General features: G+C 38.2%; 2 protein-coding genes across 2 annotated transcripts; one reads left to right on the forward strand and one right to left on the reverse strand.

The window, feature by feature from the left end:
* Positions 1-1,174: 1,174 nt before the first annotated feature.
* LOC306769338 (butyrophilin subfamily 3 member A3-like) lies at positions 1,175-4,367 on the reverse strand. Its single transcript, XM_079257904.1, has 9 exons — positions 4,212-4,367; positions 3,968-4,030; positions 3,442-3,807; positions 3,060-3,344; positions 2,857-2,949; positions 2,706-2,738; positions 2,347-2,370; positions 2,206-2,250; positions 1,175-2,111 (listed from the first exon to the last, which is right to left on the reverse strand). Exons 1-9 carry the CDS (start codon positions 4,222-4,224, stop codon positions 1,459-1,461), a joined length of 1,575 nt encoding a protein of 524 aa, XP_079114030.1. The 5' UTR covers positions 4,225-4,367; the 3' UTR covers positions 1,175-1,458.
* Positions 4,368-7,500: 3,133 nt separating this feature from the next.
* mfsd8 (major facilitator superfamily domain containing 8) lies at positions 7,501-14,168 on the forward strand. Its single transcript, XM_079257725.1, has 12 exons — positions 7,501-7,583; positions 7,754-7,836; positions 8,578-8,621; positions 9,354-9,594; positions 9,706-9,819; positions 9,919-10,063; positions 10,922-10,980; positions 12,630-12,738; positions 12,825-12,959; positions 13,054-13,157; positions 13,352-13,578; positions 13,703-14,168. Exons 1-12 carry the CDS (start codon positions 7,531-7,533, stop codon positions 13,907-13,909), a joined length of 1,521 nt encoding a protein of 506 aa, XP_079113851.1. The 5' UTR covers positions 7,501-7,530; the 3' UTR covers positions 13,910-14,168.
* The last annotated feature ends 4,777 nt before the right edge of the window (positions 14,169-18,945 follow it).

Below are 18,945 nucleotides of genomic sequence, written 5' to 3' on the forward strand. Positions count from 1 at the left end.
TTGCTGTGTTTTATTAAACTGGATTGTAAAATAAATTTTACATTGTGAAAATTGTGAGATGGAAAAAGAAATGATAGATTTATGATTTTTTTATTCAAACAACAGACAAAATACAAGTCAAACCAAATCTATTGGGACACATTTGTTTACAAAATGTCAAAGTAGCTGCAATATGCACATAAAACACAATTAAAATATAACCGTATGATGTAGCAAGTAAAAGTAGCAGCAGAGAAGCCACACGTGTATTTCATATAATCAGAAACAAGTGTTCAATATAGCTAAGCCCACTTAATTGTTATTGTCACAGACTAAAATGTTTACATAGATTAGCATTTCGTTTAACATAAGATGTTTCTTTTTTTAATCTAACAATATACTATTTAAATATCAGGACAAAAAAAATAGTCCAAAAAGTGACAATAATATTAGAGCACAAGAAACTTTTGAAAGCAGCATACAGTTTTATTAACCAATATTATTTAAGTGTTTTTCATTTAATTTCATTCACTAATCAGACTGTATGTCAAACCCTTTAATATACTAAAGCTAAAATACACCAACTCACAGTAATCACTCAGATATATAGACTGGTTTTACATTTAAAAAAAAAAAGCCAAAAATAAAAGTATGTAGAGTTATTAGTTAGCTATCATCACATCAGGCTGGCTGTTTTCACCTACTTCCACTTTTCCCATTTTTGTGCTAACTGGTTGTTAGCTTGTCACATTAATAAAAGCACCAACCAAACTACAAAACAGTAACAATGAGTACATTTCTTCTAAAATCAACATTGAGTGGCATATTCTCATTTCTTTAAGAGTGATAAAACCATACACTTTGACATTTAAATTCACATGATTAATAAAACCATATAAAAAATTGGAGAAAAAGTTTTTCATTTACAAGAATACATTTATTTAATTTTCTCCACTTAGTAAAGGAACCTGATCACTTTATTAAAGAGAAGATTTGGATCAATCCCAGAAGCTGAATTGCTGGACAGCTTAATATATTGATATTGAACAAGTCATCTACTTTTTATTCGTATAAAATAGTTTAAATATTTTTTTAATGGAGAGTAAGGCAAATGTAAATGTAAAAAATACATTTACCTTTCCATTAATTGTGAAATTTCATTTTTCCATGTTATGATGCTAAAAGACCCCGTAGACACACATCTAAAGCATCTGAGCAGGCAGCATACAGCATGATATGCAGCTGTTGTAACGGTTTTACTTGTCCACAAGGGGAATAACTAACGGTCCCAATAATACCATGTTATACCAAGATATTTTTCTGATATCTGTCTGAAATTTCCTGGTTTAAATTAACTATATTAAAATACTTGTGAAATAGCTACCAAAGTGAATGACCTCAGTGCAGGTCTTTAAACATATTTTATCCTCCCACAGCAGTTGTTACTGATGCTGTGTGTTAAAAAGGAGGGTATATTACTCATGTATCTGCAGCATTAGCAGACTCAGCAGTAGACTGTTCTCCTGCTGGATCTGATGCTACAGGCTCAGTACTGTTGTTTGCTGTTGAATCTACAGCTCTGCCTTCCTCACAAGACTCCTTTTCCTTTTTCACTATTGTCATGGATGCAGCATCACCTTTCCCAGGGTTGAAAAGTGAGAACACTTCCTCAGTGAATTCAGCTGTCAAAGATAAAATTAGACTTTTCTCTTCAACATTGTAAAAGGAAATCTCTCTGCTGTCATAATCCAAATACACACCAACTGTTTTTGGTCTTGACAGAACAGACAGAAATATTTTGGGTTTAGTGCTAAACTGTAAAGAATTTTCAGTGTCAGGAGAAGAAGACAGAAACCAGAAACCATTTAATGTGTCTGGACAGAAATCTGAATCCTCAGGGATTTTGGAGGCAGTAGTAACTCCGATCCACCAGGACTTCTTTGGGTCAGTGTTTTTCTTTACCAAAGAAACTTCCCAGTAGTGTTTTCCACCAGAGAAGCCCGGCATTCCTCTGATTGCTGTGAGGCAGGTAACCCTTTCTCCATCTGGAAAGGTTTTCTTTACGTCATCTCTCACAATATTGTTTCTGACTAAGAGGTATTCATTATTTCCGTTCTCGAGTTCAATATTTTCTGTTGAACATGGAAAACTGGATTAGATAGAAGAACAATCATTATGACAGAAAAAGCTGACTGAAATGTGATGATCATCTTAATAAATTATTACCATAATACTTGTAAGCAGTTGATAGACTTGTTGGCTGCACCACTTCTGTAAGGAAACAGGAAGACAATTCATCTCGTAACATCTGTGTTTTTACACAGAAAGGTCTTGATTTTTATAAACAACTTGCAGGTTAAAGCTTACCTTGAGAAAAAAGTGGCGTATTCTCTGGGGAAAAAAACAAAAACAAAAAAAAAACAAAGACACATTACTGTTTGTTACTTTTTATATCATCATGTATAAAAACTTTACCTGTAAAATGTAACAACAGCTTCAAAAGGACATTTAACGCTATATAAAAAGCTGCTGGTGTTATAAGTATAAGATGGTGAAATGACATCTTATTGTACTAAAAGTACTCATTCAATAATATTGAAGAGTAGCACTTATAAAGGTGCCTTTTTTAGGTCAATCCCTATAAGTCACCAAACCTGATGTCTTTAAATACAGTTCAGTTCAATTTATTTTATTTATTATTTATTTAATTTATAATTTGCGATTACCAGCTTCATCAGTTCTTGATACAGACTTCATCCCTGAAACAAAGAAGAAATGTTATATCATTTAGTATAAGTCTATGCTTATGTATTTTAATGTCTATAAATAAAATAAAATCATCTCATGTATGCTTTTGGCTTTAAATCAAACATTTACCTTTCCTCTTAATGTACCATGCTCCGAGTCCAACCAATGCAGTTATGAGGAGTATCCCAAAAGCGACCCATCCACCATCAGAGAATTCTGACTCTAAGCAAAAAATGTATATTGTTGCATTATATCACAGTTTTTAGTCAAACAGGTAACCATAATTTAAAGAAATAAACTGCAGCTGAATCCATGTAAATAATTCCCTTCACCTTTTTCAGCCGGTTTTACCAGGCGTATTCTAGCCTCCTTTACCACCATGTTAGAGAGACCTACAGAGCAGGAGACCTCAGAGGATGCAGAAACAAGAAGCCAGCTGTGGACTGAGAAATGACCAGAGGAGACCGTGCTGTACACCACATCACCAGGGCTAAGATCTTTAGTCTTGTCAGACCAGCGAAGCTCTGGACGTGGGAACCAGCCTTTAGATTCACAGCTCACATTCATTTTGTTTTCTTCTTTCAACACTGTAGACAGAAGAGGAGGTTCTCCTGTATCTGTAATAAGGATCATACAGTGGAGATAAACTATTAATGCACAACGAACATCACCTGATTTTTTTTTTTACATCTGTTCCACTTTCATGATACTCACCCATCACTCTGAGGCTCACGGCTGAACTGTCATATTCAGACAGGCTGCTGACATAACAGTTGTAATCTCCTGCATCCTCGAGTGTGACATTTATCAGCTTCAGACTCACATCACCTGCCTTCAGCCCACCTGATGTTGCATCCTTTAAGCCAAACGAGACTCTGCCAGCATATGAAGATTCCTGGGATTCATTGTTAAACTCATTTGCCTTGTAAAGCATGACCGGTTTATCATAGTTGCCACGATACCAGCGTATCTCCAGACCCTCTGCACTTTGTGATGTACTGAGCCAGCAGGGTAATGTGGCTGCATCACCACGATGTACTGACACAGGAGACTTCACCAAAACTTCAACAATCCCTGAAACTGTCAAACAAATATCAGTTAAGTCCACACTGCATTACATATCACACAAAGAGGCGATAAGAAGACAGAATAAGCCATTAGGTGTAGAATAGTAACACAATAAGGGGAGGGGGTCCATGAAACAGTTATATATAATGAGGGTTTACATGGAGGGACTTACCAGGAGCAGCTCTGCATTTAGAAGTAAACAGCACCATAAACAACAAATGAATCATCTGTTTCTCTGTAAAATGAAAGAAAAAACTGACTAAAAGGCTGGACAAATTGGTTTCTGCACCACACAACACTGCCAAATCATTACATTCAGTTATGGTTAAAATCAAAGTATTAAAATTGATAACAACAGACTAAAAGTTGAGTCATATTCAGTAATAACAGGAAATGCAAATTATATTTCAGCCTACCCATCGTGTCCATGCAACTGCAGTCATTTATCCGCCACGCGACTCCAGGTAAGCTTTATGTCTCTAAATGATGCGAGTTGCTTTGTAAATGTAGCCTACAAATGCTAATCTGCAGTCGTCCTGGTATTTTCTGGAGTTATTTCACCATAAACGTCGAAAAAGCGAAGCCGAGAGTAGATCAAGGATATTGTAGCCAATGTGAAAGATTTTTGCTTTCACTTTCAGTGCGCAATACCACGTGACTAAGTCATGGTCCACTTGTGCTGAGAGCATTTCTTTGTTTCTATGCTGAAAATGAAGAAAATGTAAAGTATTATATGCGTGCAGCGTTTCCGTAAGTTCTGCGAAAAGCCCATTTTAAGTCACGTGACAACGACACCACTCTATCTATCTATCTATCTATCTATCTATCTATCTATCTATCTATCTATCTAAAATATATTATTAGATTAGAAATAACAGTCAAAAACAAGCATCCTTTGCCTCCATGTGTCCACAATTTTCACTCAACTTATCACCAGGTGAAGAAAAATTAGACAAACAGAACTGACTAAAATGAACTGGTTCCAACTACCTGTAAAGTTTTGCACAATGGCTCTTAATTTCAGTCGAGTGCAAAAAACCTGAAAACATGCAGGACTTAGGTCAGGTTATCATGGTAACTAATCTGGTCCATTTGACTGCTAATAAACCAGAAGCTTGTTCCAAACCAGCATTTTGGCTCATTTATCTAATTTATCTGTGTTCATCAGGAAGTCTAACCTGCTTGCTGCTCCTTCCCTTCCAGCCCAAACCACTCAGTCTAAGCTACTGCTCAGCTCCAGTTTGCCTCTTAGTTTTAATAAACTTCTCGTCTTTTTAATCAAGTTCTCTGTCTCTGTTTGGATCCACTGACTAATATAGTTTATGTTTGATACTGACATTGTGCTCCCAACTGATGGGTGTATTATTAAAGTCTCAGACCACGAAACACCAATTAATACTTCCTGACCTATGAAAGTATGCAGTAGTAATGAGAAAAAGTTTGTAATGTGTTTTGGTGTGTACATACTGTAAATACTACTTTTAAGTATTTACTAATATGACATTTTGCTGCGCTTAATTGAACTGGATTAAATTATAGATTTTACATTGTGAAAAAAGTGAGCTGAAGGGATCAAAACTTGGCCTAATTTAAATGTATGTATTTTTAATTCAAATAACTGACAAAAATGTGGATCAAACCAGTTCTGCATCCATTAGGAGACATTTGTCTACAAAATACGAGAAGTTAGTGAGCTGCACGGTGGCGTAGTGGTTAGCTCTTCATTCTCACGGTATGAAGGTCGTTGGTTTAAGCCTCAGCTTGGGGGAGGCTCGAGTGGTTGCCTTTCTGTGTGGAGTTTGCATGTTCTCCCCATACATGTGTGGTACTCTCTAGGTACTTTGGCTTCCTCCCACTGTCCAAAGACATGCATGTTGGTTCAATTGCTTACTGTAAATCCTCCTTAGGAGGGAGCGTGAATGGTTGTTTGTCTTTCTCCGTTGGCCTTGGATGGACTGGCGACCTATCCAGGGCGTACCCTGCCTCTCACCCAATGATTGCTGATACATCTTCCCACAATCCTTAACAGGACTAAGTGGTTAAGAAAATGAATGAATGAAGTGATAGCAGGATGCACATACAATCCAAATATGGGAAATAAGAGTAACCACGGGTATAAATTACAATTTTTATTCATGTTGGAACAAGTGTGAGACGACGAGGTTGCCCACAGTCTCTTTTTCAAAATGAAACAGCTTTATTTTGCTGTCACAGCAGAAAAGCCACAGGTTCATTTCACAACTTAAAAAACAACTGTTAAGTGTTATTCACTGTCATTGTACAGAAGTCGAGACAAAAATGTTTCTTGTTTTCTCAATCAGCTATATAATTCTTCTCAGATTGTTGGTCAACACCAGTTGCTTTAGATGCCTTTCCTTCTAGACATTGTGTTAGGATGCACCAGTATACAGTCAAAACATCTGGTTTAACAGAGGTGCTACCTTACTGAGGATCAGCTAATCAAGTCAGATCTTTTTACCCTTTTTGTAAGGGTTTACTTAGTTTGTTACACAGCTTCTGCATATTTGCTTGAATTTAGCTTAGTATATGATGATCTATTTTATTATTATTATTTACTTTTTTTTTTCTCTTACCTACTATTGCTGTTTCTATTTCTTCCTCTATTGCTGTTCTGAGCTACTGTGACAACAGAATTTCCCTTGTGGATGAATAAAGTCTGTCTAAGTCTAAGTCTAAGTCTATGACACACATCATGTCACGTGTTTATTGTTCATTTTAGTTATCAATCTAATTTTAAGACTTAGTATGAGAATTTATGTCCTTAAAACTTTGAAATTATCTTAAGAATGGGGGAATAATTTTTTTTAAAGTTACTGAATAAATATAACCCAAAGATTCATTCCAAAACACAAACAAAGAAAACGAAGAATAATCTCTCACTGACTGCTACAGTCTATTTAAACTTGCTGTTTGGTTCGTCATAGTTTAAACTAATGTAAATTGGTTAATACAGTACAATACAAAATGTGTTTTTACATTCTAATATCCAGTTTAATATCACCAAAGAAAATGTATTTTAAATAAAATTTTTCCTGAGATCAGGCATGTTTAATACATTGCACAGACATTACCATGACAGAAGTGTTTATGTATTTAAATCCTCACGTGAGAGCGGTGCATCAAGCTAAAAGGTTAACACTAGAAACGCCCCGGATGTTAACTATGTCCTCTTCAGACTAAGAGCAGGGAGTTGATGAAAGTATAATCATAAATTTAAAATGTAAACTAAATCATATTGTGTATTTATAGTTTATTTATTATGATGAACTATTTTTCAAAAATGCAAAATCGTGACGTTGTCAACTGTGAATAGAAATAAAAAAGTTTTGTTTGAAATAATTTCAAAGGGACAGTTCTTATTTTGGAAAACTTAACCGGATGAGGTATTTCAACACAATTTAACTTGCGATCATGCGTAGAGTTGTCCGTGGTATCATAGTCCAGTTTATGTGTCGTATGTAGGTCTTCATTCACCTTTACTTTACTTAGAAACGACTCAGTTTAACATTGAGCGTAATGTAATTCAGACTAATTAACATGTTGGCGACTGAAACGGCATTTTGAGCTGTTACCATTAGCTGGTACCACCGTTAGCTTCTCGGAGCTGCACGGAAGAGCTGCACTTAGTTTTGACAGTAGTTTACTGACACCCATGGCGACATAGCGACCGGACACCGTCATAACTTTCTCATTTATGGTGAAGTTTACGTCAAAATGTCTCATCTCGATTCTGAAGAGACTACTCCGTTGCTCCGGGATGATGCAAGGTAAGTTCAGTGGCCGCTTGACAAATGTGTGTGAGATGAGCGGGGATTCGTTCAAATGCACTGTTTGCTAGTGTGAAACCACTGGTTTTACTATCTTGAATTGATGAAAGCATATCATGTTTATCAGCTTATATGTACAAGTTTAAATGATCCGTATTGCCTGTAATTAGCGATGACTCCCAGGACGGGGACTACAGAAGCCGGTGGAGGTCCATCCGAGTCATGTACTTCACCATGTTCCTCAGCAGTGTAGGTGAGGATATGCCTGACTTCTAGCCTGACAGACACACCTAGTCAACACTATGGCGGTACAAAATAGCCCTATTAAGCAATCCCACAATTTTTTTACCCCAACAAGTTGACTGATCTGGTTTGGACAGTCTTCTCTGACACCATCTCACAGAATAAAACAGATTCCTTGCAGAGGGGAAAAAAGACAGAAATTTTGAGCATGTATGCTGATTGACATCAAAACAATTGGAAAACACACACATGGATATGAATGTGGAGTGTGACATGTGAAACAGGTATGGCTGCTTTAAAATGTAGGAATACATATACATATACAATACAAATCCATTATGATGACCAAACCCAACCTTTTGATATCTCCAATGAAATCTAGACTCAATTTGGTCCATTTCTATGTGGGACCCATGACATGATCTGCATCTTAACACATTAATTGTAATGAATCATCAGTTTCTCTGTATATTATAAGAAATACTGACTCAAGAATAATAGGCTGGACAAACTGGTTTCTACGCCATCGTTCAGCACAACTTTTCCATAGAATTGTTGTACAGCATAGAGGTGAGAGGTTGCTCTTTATTATGCATAATGCAGATAGTGTGGCAAAGAAAAAATAGTGACACCAATCAACCACAAATCAGCTGCTCCTTTTTTGAGGAGACATAGTAACGGTTAATAGCTATTCAACCTTTTTAGTGTAGTTGACAGGATGCCTGTAATCTGTTTTTATGCTTTGTCTCAGGTTTCACTATTGTCATCACATCACTATGGCCGTATTTGCAAAAGGTATGGACATGCAGTCTTTTTCTGTTTTTTTTTTTCTTTTTTTCTTTTGTTTTTTTTTTTTTTAAATAAAAACTAAAGCAGCTCTGTAGGGGTAGAGAAGTCACAGATTATAAAAAAAAAATGTGTGTGTAGGTCATCTTCCTGGATTGAACCGTTCTTATCTGAGGGGCTCTTTGCATACAAGAGGGAAAGCCTCCAATGCTCCTTTAAAAATATGCCTAAAATGCCTTTATTTATATTGCATAGTGATTAAGGCATGCTATTGTGGTAATTTAGTTCTTTATTTAAAGGAGAGCGCTTAGGATACTATTGAAAATAATAATAATTAATAATTTGATATATTGAAAACAAAAGATGTCACAAAGAACATTTTTGGGATTTGACTTTGCATTTTGCTGTAGTGTTTCACTTGTCCTGAGCTCAGGCCAAACTGAGATGTTAGTCTGAACACAGGACAAAATCTCATTGTGTCAAATGTACCCATTTCATCACTAATGCAACAATAATGTCGCACTTCATTTAGCTTTTATTCAATCTCTGTATACATGAACATGTGGGGACTTGTTTGCACTTGAGTAAAAACAATAATTAAGGAAAAAAAAGTGAGGCTCATTATTTTTCTAGTTATTCCAGGTCACAGCTGCACAACAAGTCAGACTTGCTGTTTAAGTGAGGGCATGATCACACATACTGATGCTTGTACTTGCTCTCTTTTGGCTCCGTTTCTTACAGGTTGATGATAGAGCTGATGCCAGCTTCCTGGGGTGGATGGTAGCTGCTTACAGTCTGGGGCAGATGATAGCCTCCCCCATTTTTGGGTTGTGGTCCAATCACCGGCCACGCAGGGAGCCACTTGTGTGTTCCATTTTCATCAACCTGTCTGCCAACATCTACTATGCCTATGCATATCTACCCAAGACCAATAACAAGTACCACATGCTGCTGTCTAGAGCTTTTGTGGGCTTCGGAGCAGGTGATGTGTGAAAACATGACTATATTCTTTTAATGACAGCCTTGTTCATAAACATAGATGATGATGTCCATGCCATCCACACAAACTTAAAGTTTGATCTTATCATGACAGGTAATGTTGCCGTGGTGAGATCCTATGTTGCTGGTGCTACATCACTGAAGGAAAGGACGGGTGCCATGGCAAACATGAGTGCCTGTCAGGCCCTGGGCTTTATTCTTGGACCAGGTACACTTTGTTAATCTGATCAGAAGAGAGCGTATTACTGGAAGTCAAAACTGTGGATTTAACTGTTGAACTTTTTTTTTTTTTATGTGCTTACACCAGCACTACAGGCCTGTCTGTCATTCATTGGTGAACAAGGTGCCACATTGAAAATCATTGACCTGCAGCTGAACATGTACACTACACCAGCTTTACTTGCTGCAGTGTTTGGCCTTGTCAACATTCTCCTTGTTCTTTTGGTGCTGAAGTAAGTGTACAGTTATACAATGTGTCTGCTTGTGTTTCTGTGGATTTTGCAATTTGAGATTCAGATTACGTCACTGTGTGCTTCAGTGAACCAGTTAGAGATCACTGAACTTAGCCACACTTGTGTCATCTTATGGAAAAAGTTGAATCTTTTGATTCTGTTTTAACACATGGCTACACAGGTTTTCAGACCATTCAGAAAAAAAACCCCAGATTATTTATAAGGCTGGTTTAATAAAAGTAAAATTTGACCATCTTGCCAGATAGATGAAATGATTAGATAAAACCAGAAAAGATAAACAGGTTTAATTAAATAATTAGGGTATTTCATAAAACCAGAGTTGCATTGAATGAAATAAAAATTAGCAGAAGAAAAAGTCAGTCATGTCTTCTTTGATAATAAAAAAGGAAAAAAATGGAGCCAGAGAAGTAGATAGGTAGATACTTAATTGAATACTGGATCAAACTTATAATAATAGAATAATAATAAAAAAAATAACATCAACAAAAAAATAAAAACAAATATCAACAAAAAATAAAAATGTAGAATCAGGGACAAAATACAATAAAGTGACATAATGTAAAAAAGTTGATACATAATTAGAAAAAAGAGTCATTCATTAAAGATCCCCTTTAATGTGTTTTCCATGCAACAGTGATCTAAAGGTTATATACTATTCAAGGTTCATTTTGGAAAAATCTTCAGAAATTCCATTTTTTCACCACCAAATCTTCATAACAAAAACATTTAAATGAATAAATAAGTATGTTTAAACTTATTTAACCATGTTATTCCACCACATGACTTTTAAGAGCCATGATCTCGTCCTTTATTCAAAATGTCTTTTTTTGCCATCAGAGAACATCGTGTGGATGAAGATGGAAGACACATTCGATCTATTAACTACACGTCAGAAGGTATGTCAAACTGTTATGGTTATGGCTCATATGTCATGAAAGGAACACATGCTGGAAGTAAACTACTTTGTTTAAGCAGGAGTATTTAAATTATTAAGATCAGTGGACTGATGTGTCTGAATGTTGTGAGATTCCTGCAGCAGCTACAAAAGATGAGAGTTTCTGCTTAAAAGTGAACAAATGTGTTTACTTTGGACTACATTCTGCCTCTTCTGTTGAAACCTGGAGAGTATTTTTCACAGCATCACCACACAGTCACAGATCATGTATAATGATCAGAGCATCATATATGACTTTTCTTTACCGTGTTCTGTAACTTTCCAAAGCTTTCACGCGCCACAGGTTTTCTATGTTACAGTTTTGTTGTTACTAACATTTTGAAGACTATTTAACAAAAAAGTTTCACTTTACTGCGTCCAACTCCATTCAAGCTGTAGGATTTGTGATTTTACTAGAACTCTTGCTTGTTTAAAAAAAAAAAAAAAAAGTAGATCACTTTATCTGTCGTCTCAAGTCCTAGATATCAAGAATTGGTCTTATTTTCCTCACAGCCAGACAGGCCGGCAAGTTTTTACTCTGTTTCATAAAAGCTGCAGAACTGGCTGGCATTTGGCTAACAGCACCTGCACTAAGGAGGTGGATATGTCTATCTGTCTGCCTTCCTAACATCCAGATCATTTTGTAGGGACATAACAGTGATATTCTGAAATAACTCTCCCTTTAGTCATCTATCAGCAATATAACAAAAGCAGTCATAACATTACTAAACAAGTTCTTCTTGTTATGCACAACATGTATGTTAATAGAGAAACCAGTTACACAGTGGGTGAGATGAACCAGTTCACACACAGACTGGAATAAACTGTTTGAAGCTGTCCATTCTAAGAGACATTATTGGCAACTTTGTTATTAATGCATTTCAGGTTTTCATTGTATTGTTCTTAATTACGTTTCAAGTCAGAAAGGTTTTATATTTTAAAAATGACGACGCAACAATCATTCATGTGCATTTTAAAGCCTGTACGTTTTTGTTTTTGCTGAAGTAAAGAAGTTGAATCAATACTTAGACTTTTATCAAAGCTTTTTATAGCTATTACAATAAAATGTACTCTGGTTGAGTGAAGATTGTGTGTATTTTTGCAGACTGACCACCATCAAGAACAATTTCTCAATTTACATTCATATATACAACAGCTTCTGTTATATGAAGGCTTCTTGGCAGCACGCAGCTCATGTCTGTCTAGACCTCATTCTGCACTTCTCTACACAATCTGCCATGTTTACATGAATTTTCTTAATTCAATATGATGTCTGTTAAGACGATGTTAGTTTATGATGAGGATTTTCTAAAACTTGTTGAAATAATGAACATTAGTTTTATTCAAGTATTTGGTTAATGTTGACTTTAGGCAAAAGGGAAAAGTAATTTGTTTTTATCCTGCACTTTGGACAGGTAAACATAAATGCACCCACTGCACCCTGAAAATTGATAAATGAATGGAAATAGTGATACAAACAAGCAGTTTCCAGCCTGACATTATGAAAGTCGATGAAAGTAATGAGTGAAAATACACGTAGAGTTCCTTTTGCAGGTTATTTCTCTCATTTAGCTTTAGTTGATGATGTTTTTGTCCCTATCCTGTTTGTAGATCGAGTGGATATTGTTGAGGAAACTGGGGAAAGCATCGACCAGGTGGCTGTCCTGACTTCCAACACTTTGTTCTTCACAGTCATGTTCATCTTTGCAGTTTTTGAAACGTATGTATTTCTTTAAACGCTGCTATGACAGTCAAGTTTGCTCTGCTCTTTAAAACTGTTTAAGTTCGGACTGTGTTTCGGTTCAGGATTGCCACCCCATTGTCCATGGACATGTTTGCCTGGACAAGGAAAGAGGCGGTGCTATACAATGGCATCATTATGTGCGGCATTGGATTTGAGTCAATCCTGGTGTTTCTGGCTGTAAAAGCAGCCGCTCAAAGGTAGTCTACATTGCTGTTAGAGATTCAGATTATACTTCAGCTTCCCTGAATTTGAATGATTAAGGAGACTGTTTGTTTATTTATCTTATTTTAGGTTTGGGGACCGTCCTGTTTTGTTAGCAGGCTTTGGTGTCATCTTCTGTGGTTTCATTATTCTGCTTCCATGGGGGAATCATTTCCCTAAAATCCAGTGGGCAGGTATGGGTTGATTTTATTTGCACACATTGGTCATCTTCCTGATGTTTAGGTGATTGATATTTACACCCTGGATGACAATTTTCTGAAGCTCCAATAATCATTCTCGGTGTGTTTTTATACTGACAGCAACTGTGTTTTAATGTATCTGCTTTGGATTTTGCTCACATTCTTCTGTTTTTTCAATCAAAATGTAGATCTGAAAAACAACTCATTGGTCAGTCAGATGTCTGACGTCACAGTGGCCGCCAATGGTACTGTGGAACCCACAGGCTGCCCTTACAAACAGACTTGGTGCCAGTACACACCTGCTATTTACCTAACACAGTATATCTCATCTGACATCCTGATCGGAGTGGGATACCCCGCCTGCAATGTAATGTCCTACACATTGTATTCCAAAATACTTGGACCTAAACCTCAGGTAGGAAGACTTTAGTAATAGAAATACATATTTAAAATGTAGAAGTAATCAGTGTAAGATGTGTGTGCATTTCTGTACTTACACCAAATTCCTGCTTTATTGCTCTTTCCATCCATTTCTTCAGGGTGTGTACATGGGTTGGCTGACAGCTTCAGGGAGCGGGGCGCGAACGCTGGGCCCTGTGTTTGTCTCCCATGTTTACACCATCCTGGGACCTCGCTGGGCCTTCAGTCTCATCTGTGGCATGGTGGTGTTAGCCATCATTCTCCTCTGCTCCACCTACCACAAACTTGTCGCTTTTTCTGTTCGCCATGGGAGGATTGTGGAATAATAATTCATTCGCACAAGACTAACGGCAATTTACTACTGGCTCCAATGACAGCCTTGGGTTGCTTTTTCTTACTTAAGATGTATTTACTGATTGTCCTTTTAAAATTTTGAAACTCAGGGTTTTAACCTCTTGAACTCAATAGGAAAGAGATTAAGCTGTTTTTTTTTCTTCTGCCTTGACACTGAACAGATTCACAGATAAAGCACGAACTGCATCTATGTTTTCATCAAGTTTTAATGACTGCAGGTCTTTGACACGTTAATTAAAAACTCAGTGTTAGTCAGTCATGGTTTTGGTTGTGCAATAAATAAAATTATATTTGGAACAAATTAAAACAATTCCAGCTAAACATTCCCTCGATAACACTTAGGGGAAAAATTCTGATATTTTTTTCCTGTTTTCAATAATGGCCTCACCTGTAGTAATTTAAAACTATGGGTTTCTATCATCTTTAAATTATTCATAAAGTAAATTCTTGGTGTGTGTACAGTAACAATATATGGTTATGCTTTTACTTCATGATGACTGCAGAATGTTTTTGTTTTAAATGTTTAATCTATTTATGGAATAGACTGAGGAAATGCTTTTCCAAAGGCTATTGTATACTTTTAGCATTACTTTATTGATCTTCAGGAAAACACATCTGCTGGCAGCACAGAAAATTCGGACAATGCTGTTTAAGCTTATTTATAATTTTTTTTTAAATTACATCCTTAATTTGTGGAGGATTAGGTGGCTTCATTGGCTCAAGTAAAATACAAATACAGCATTTAAAGTGCTCAGTACATGAAACACGGTTGCATATTGTGAATTTTGCAAGATATGAGTTAAGAAGTTCCTGAAGAAAGATCTTTCAAAGGTTTTCAAACCAATTAAATCAAAGTTAGAGCAATGAAATGGAAGTGTTCTGGACCACTTATCAGAACCAGAATCACTTTATTCACCAAGTTGCTCTCGATTGTATATATAATAAGCAAAAAATACACAAAAAAAGAGAAGAGTTAGATAAACGTAAATACAAAATAGAAATAAAAGAAAGTAATATGAGTACAAGCAGCAATGAACACTGGTTAATCTCTAATTATTTACATGGTATCTGTGCAGTATTTGTCGGTAATTACAAGTTACATAAAAATGTGCAAATGTGCCTCAGCGTGCATTTTGTTCATGGCAGTGAAGGCCTGGGGGAAGAAACTGTTCCTGAGTCTGCTGGATTTTGAGTACAGAGCTCTAAACTGGCTACCAGACAAGGGAAGTTTGAACAGTGTGTGTGTGTGCAGGGTGTGAGGGGTCTGCATATATGTCCCCCGCCCGTTTCCCAACCGGGGACAGATACAAGTCCTGGATGGAGGGCAGGTTGATCCTGATTATCCTCTCTGCAGACCTCATCGTCCGTTGCAGTCTCTGCATGTCCGGTTTAGTGGCAGATCTGAACCAGACAGTGTTGGAGGTGCAGAGTACAGACTGGATGATGGCGGTGAAGAATGTGATCAGCAGCTCTCGTTGTAGGTCAAACTTTCTGAGCTACAGAAAACACAACCTTGGCTGGGCCTTTTTCCTAACAAAGTCTTTGGGCAGAGTCCACTTCAGGTCCTGAGAGATAGTGGTTCCCAGAAACCTGAAGGTTTCCACTGTAGACACTTGCTGAGGATAGGGAGGGAGGCAGGGGATTTCTCCAGAAGCCCACTATCAGCCCCACAGTCTTGAGCGGGTTCAGCGCTAGGTGGTTCTGACTGCACCAGTGGAACAGCCGTTCTACCTCGCGTCTGTATGCTTACTCATCATGGTCCTGGATCAGGCCAATTACAGCGGTGCCGTCCGCATACTTCAGGAGTTTCACAAAAGTATCTTCAGAGGTGCAGTCATTAGTGTAGAGGGAGAAGAGAAGTGGGGAGAGGACACAGCCCTGGGGGATACCAGCGCTGATCGTCTGAGTTCTTCCTAATCTCTCTACCTGCCTCCTGTAAGTAAAAAAAAAACTGGTAATCCACCAGCAGGTGGGCACTTTGAGGTTGGGGAGCTTCTGATGGAGTATTTCAGGGATGACGGTGTTGAATGCGGAGCTGAAATCCACAAACAGGATCCTCACGTACATCCCTGGGGAGTCAGGATGATGCAGGATGTACTGGACGGCCACGTTAACTGCATCATACATCGACCTGCTTGCACAGTAGGCAAGCTGTAGATCACAGGTGTCAAACTCCAGTCCTCGAGGGCTGGTATCCTGCAGGTTTTTGTTGTCTCCATCCTCCAACACACGACCAAAATTCAAAAATAGGTTGACGAGAAGCTGCTGGGTCCATTTGATTTGAATCAGCTGTGTTGGTAGAGATAAACAACAAAAACCTGCCGGATACCGGCCCTCTAGGATTGGAGTTTGACACCTCTGCTGTAGATGGACCAGCCAGGGGCCTGTGATGATCTTCAGGTGGTTCAGCACCAGTCTTTTGAACAATTTCATGACCACAGATGTCAGAGCGATGGGCCTGTAGTCATTTAATTACTTCATGGACGGCTTCATGGGCAATGGAATGATGGTGGAGCGTTTGAGGCATGACGACACTTCACATAGCTCCAGAGATTGGTTAAAGATCCGTGTGAAGGTGGGCGTCAGCTGTTCTGCACAGACTCTTCAGGCAAGCTGGAGACACACTGTCAGGTCCAGGAGCCATCCTGCAGTCTTCAGCCGGCACACCTCCTTTTCCTGGATCGTTAGTGCAGGCAGGGGGTCTGATGGGATGGGTGAGGGGGTTGTAGGGAGACCCAATGTATTGACTTAAGTTGTGGAGGACTGCTTTTCAAACCTGCAGTAGAAGCTATTGAGGCCATTGGCAAGTCTGCGATTTTCCACAGAGTGGGGTGATGGTCTCTTGTAGTTTGTGAGCTGTTGCAGGCTTGTCCATACTGATGAAGGGTCGTTGGCTGAGAGGATATCTATGCCTCACACTGTAGCTCCGCTTAGCTACTTTGATCTCCTTTTTTCTGTCTATTTCTGGCCTGCTTGAACAGAACCTAATCACCATTTTTGAATGCCACTTTCTTGGTCTGACGTAGATTCATGAGGTTAGGTGTAAACCATTGTTTATTGTTGTTGAAAGTGCAGATGGCTTTGGTTTGCACACATATGCCCTCACAAAAGCTGATGTAGGATGTCCCAGTGTCCGTCAGTTCGTTGAGATCAGTTGTTGCAGCTTCAAAGACAATCCACTCAGAGCAGTCGCAGCAGGTCTGTAACTTTAGCTTGTTCACAGTCCTTACCACATGCTTACAAGTTCTTAATTTCTGCCTGTAGGTAGGTATTAGATGAACCAACCAGTGGCCGGAGAGACCTAAAGCTGCATGGGGGACAGAGCAATGGGCATATTTTAAGACTGTGTAGCAGCGGTCCAGAGTGATAGTGTCTCTGCTGGGACACTTTACAATCTGTCTGTATTTTGGGAACTCATGAGGGAGGTTTACTCTGTTTAGTCTCCAGGAATTATGAGCAGGGAGTCAGTGTTTTTTTTTCTACTGCAGTTATCTGGTCAGTCAGCTGTTTAGTGCATTTGTTACACAGGCCTGAGGAGGGATGTAGACCCTGACCAGAATAAATGGAAAAAAAAACAAAAACACTTGAGCGGTGAATAAAAAGGTCAGATGAGGATTACATGATTTGGACAGCACTTTGACATTGCTGCACCAACCTTCATCAATGTAGAAGCAGATTCCACCTCCCTTTGCTTTAGTTACGGTCTGCCATGAATATCTGGATGGACATAAATTATCCCTTTTTTTCACATGTAAACTGGGTGGATGAGGGTTACTGTAGGGGGTATTACAGATTAGCTGTTTCCTACTTTAGAGATTGAAAATAACTTTAAAATGAACTCCCAACCTGTCCCTGATCTCTGGAAAAGACTATTTTAAAAGTATTAAAAGTGGGGAAACATTTCAGAATGGCTGCAATTTCTGCAGGTAACAAAGGCCAGAAAAAGCACTGGATGCCTATGTGCTTCTACTTTTCAGCTAACTTTAAAGTGGAACTATTATGTGCATTTCAGGCTAATTTATTTTTATTTCTGAGACCAGAAGGGCTGGGATTGATCGAGTTATTGTTACAAATCGCTTTATTTACTTCAGACCGACCCTGTCCGTAGGCTGTCAGATCAGCTTGTGGGCAAAATGAGTGGATTGAGACTCTTCCGCATTAAGCCCCGCCTCCCGCCATTGCACTACAGAGCACCCGCTTTCGCCGTCATTGTAACGTCTCATAAACAGAAGGATTAGGCTAATATGAACTCAATAAAAAAACAAAATACAATGTCAACACATAGCATACAGCCCTACATGTTGGAACCTGAATCAGACCCTGAAAACGAAGTGGAAAACAGCAACCCACAGCAATGAATGCAGCAGGATGTCTCTCTTTGGTAAACTCACCAGCCATCGTTGGAAATAACTTTATCCAATGTTTTCCACCCGCCTGATGTATTTGTACATGCCCTTGTTAACCAGTAGAAGGTAACCAATCACCGAGCCTTATCCCCTGGGACGTCACAAGGATTTCCAAGTAGAAAAAACTCTCTAAAACGACGTGTTTTTCGTTGCCATGGAAACCGAACGGAGAGCGTGCTGGAACTCAAACTCAAACTCAAACATGCGTTTAGGTGATAAAAAAACGGTGCCGTTCACGTCTGATGAGGATTCAACCCTGTAACACTGTAGAAAGCTCAGAAAACTTGAAATACCATAATAGCACCTATTTAATCCATAATAAAGATGCACTGCCTCCTATAATAATCTTTTAGAAAGAAGTTTTTTTCTTGTGGTTTAGTTTCCTGATAATTCCATATATAAATGTATACTCTCTTTCTATCTCTCTTACATCCTAATTGAAACTTTATTCAGATGACTAATAGAGGTTTTGGGGTGGGTGTTGGGCTTGTTTGCTTAAAAACAACAATAACAACAACAACAAAAAACAATAGAGGGCAACAAAGGTCGATTAGCTGGGAATAGAGCCACAGTGGGAAAAGTTCAAAATCATGCACATCCTC

The sequence above is a fragment of the Telmatherina bonti genome (assembly GCF_933228915.1).
Source record: "Telmatherina bonti genome assembly, chromosome: 18".
In the NCBI taxonomy this organism is placed as follows: domain Eukaryota; kingdom Metazoa; phylum Chordata; class Actinopteri; order Atheriniformes; family Telmatherinidae; genus Telmatherina; species Telmatherina bonti.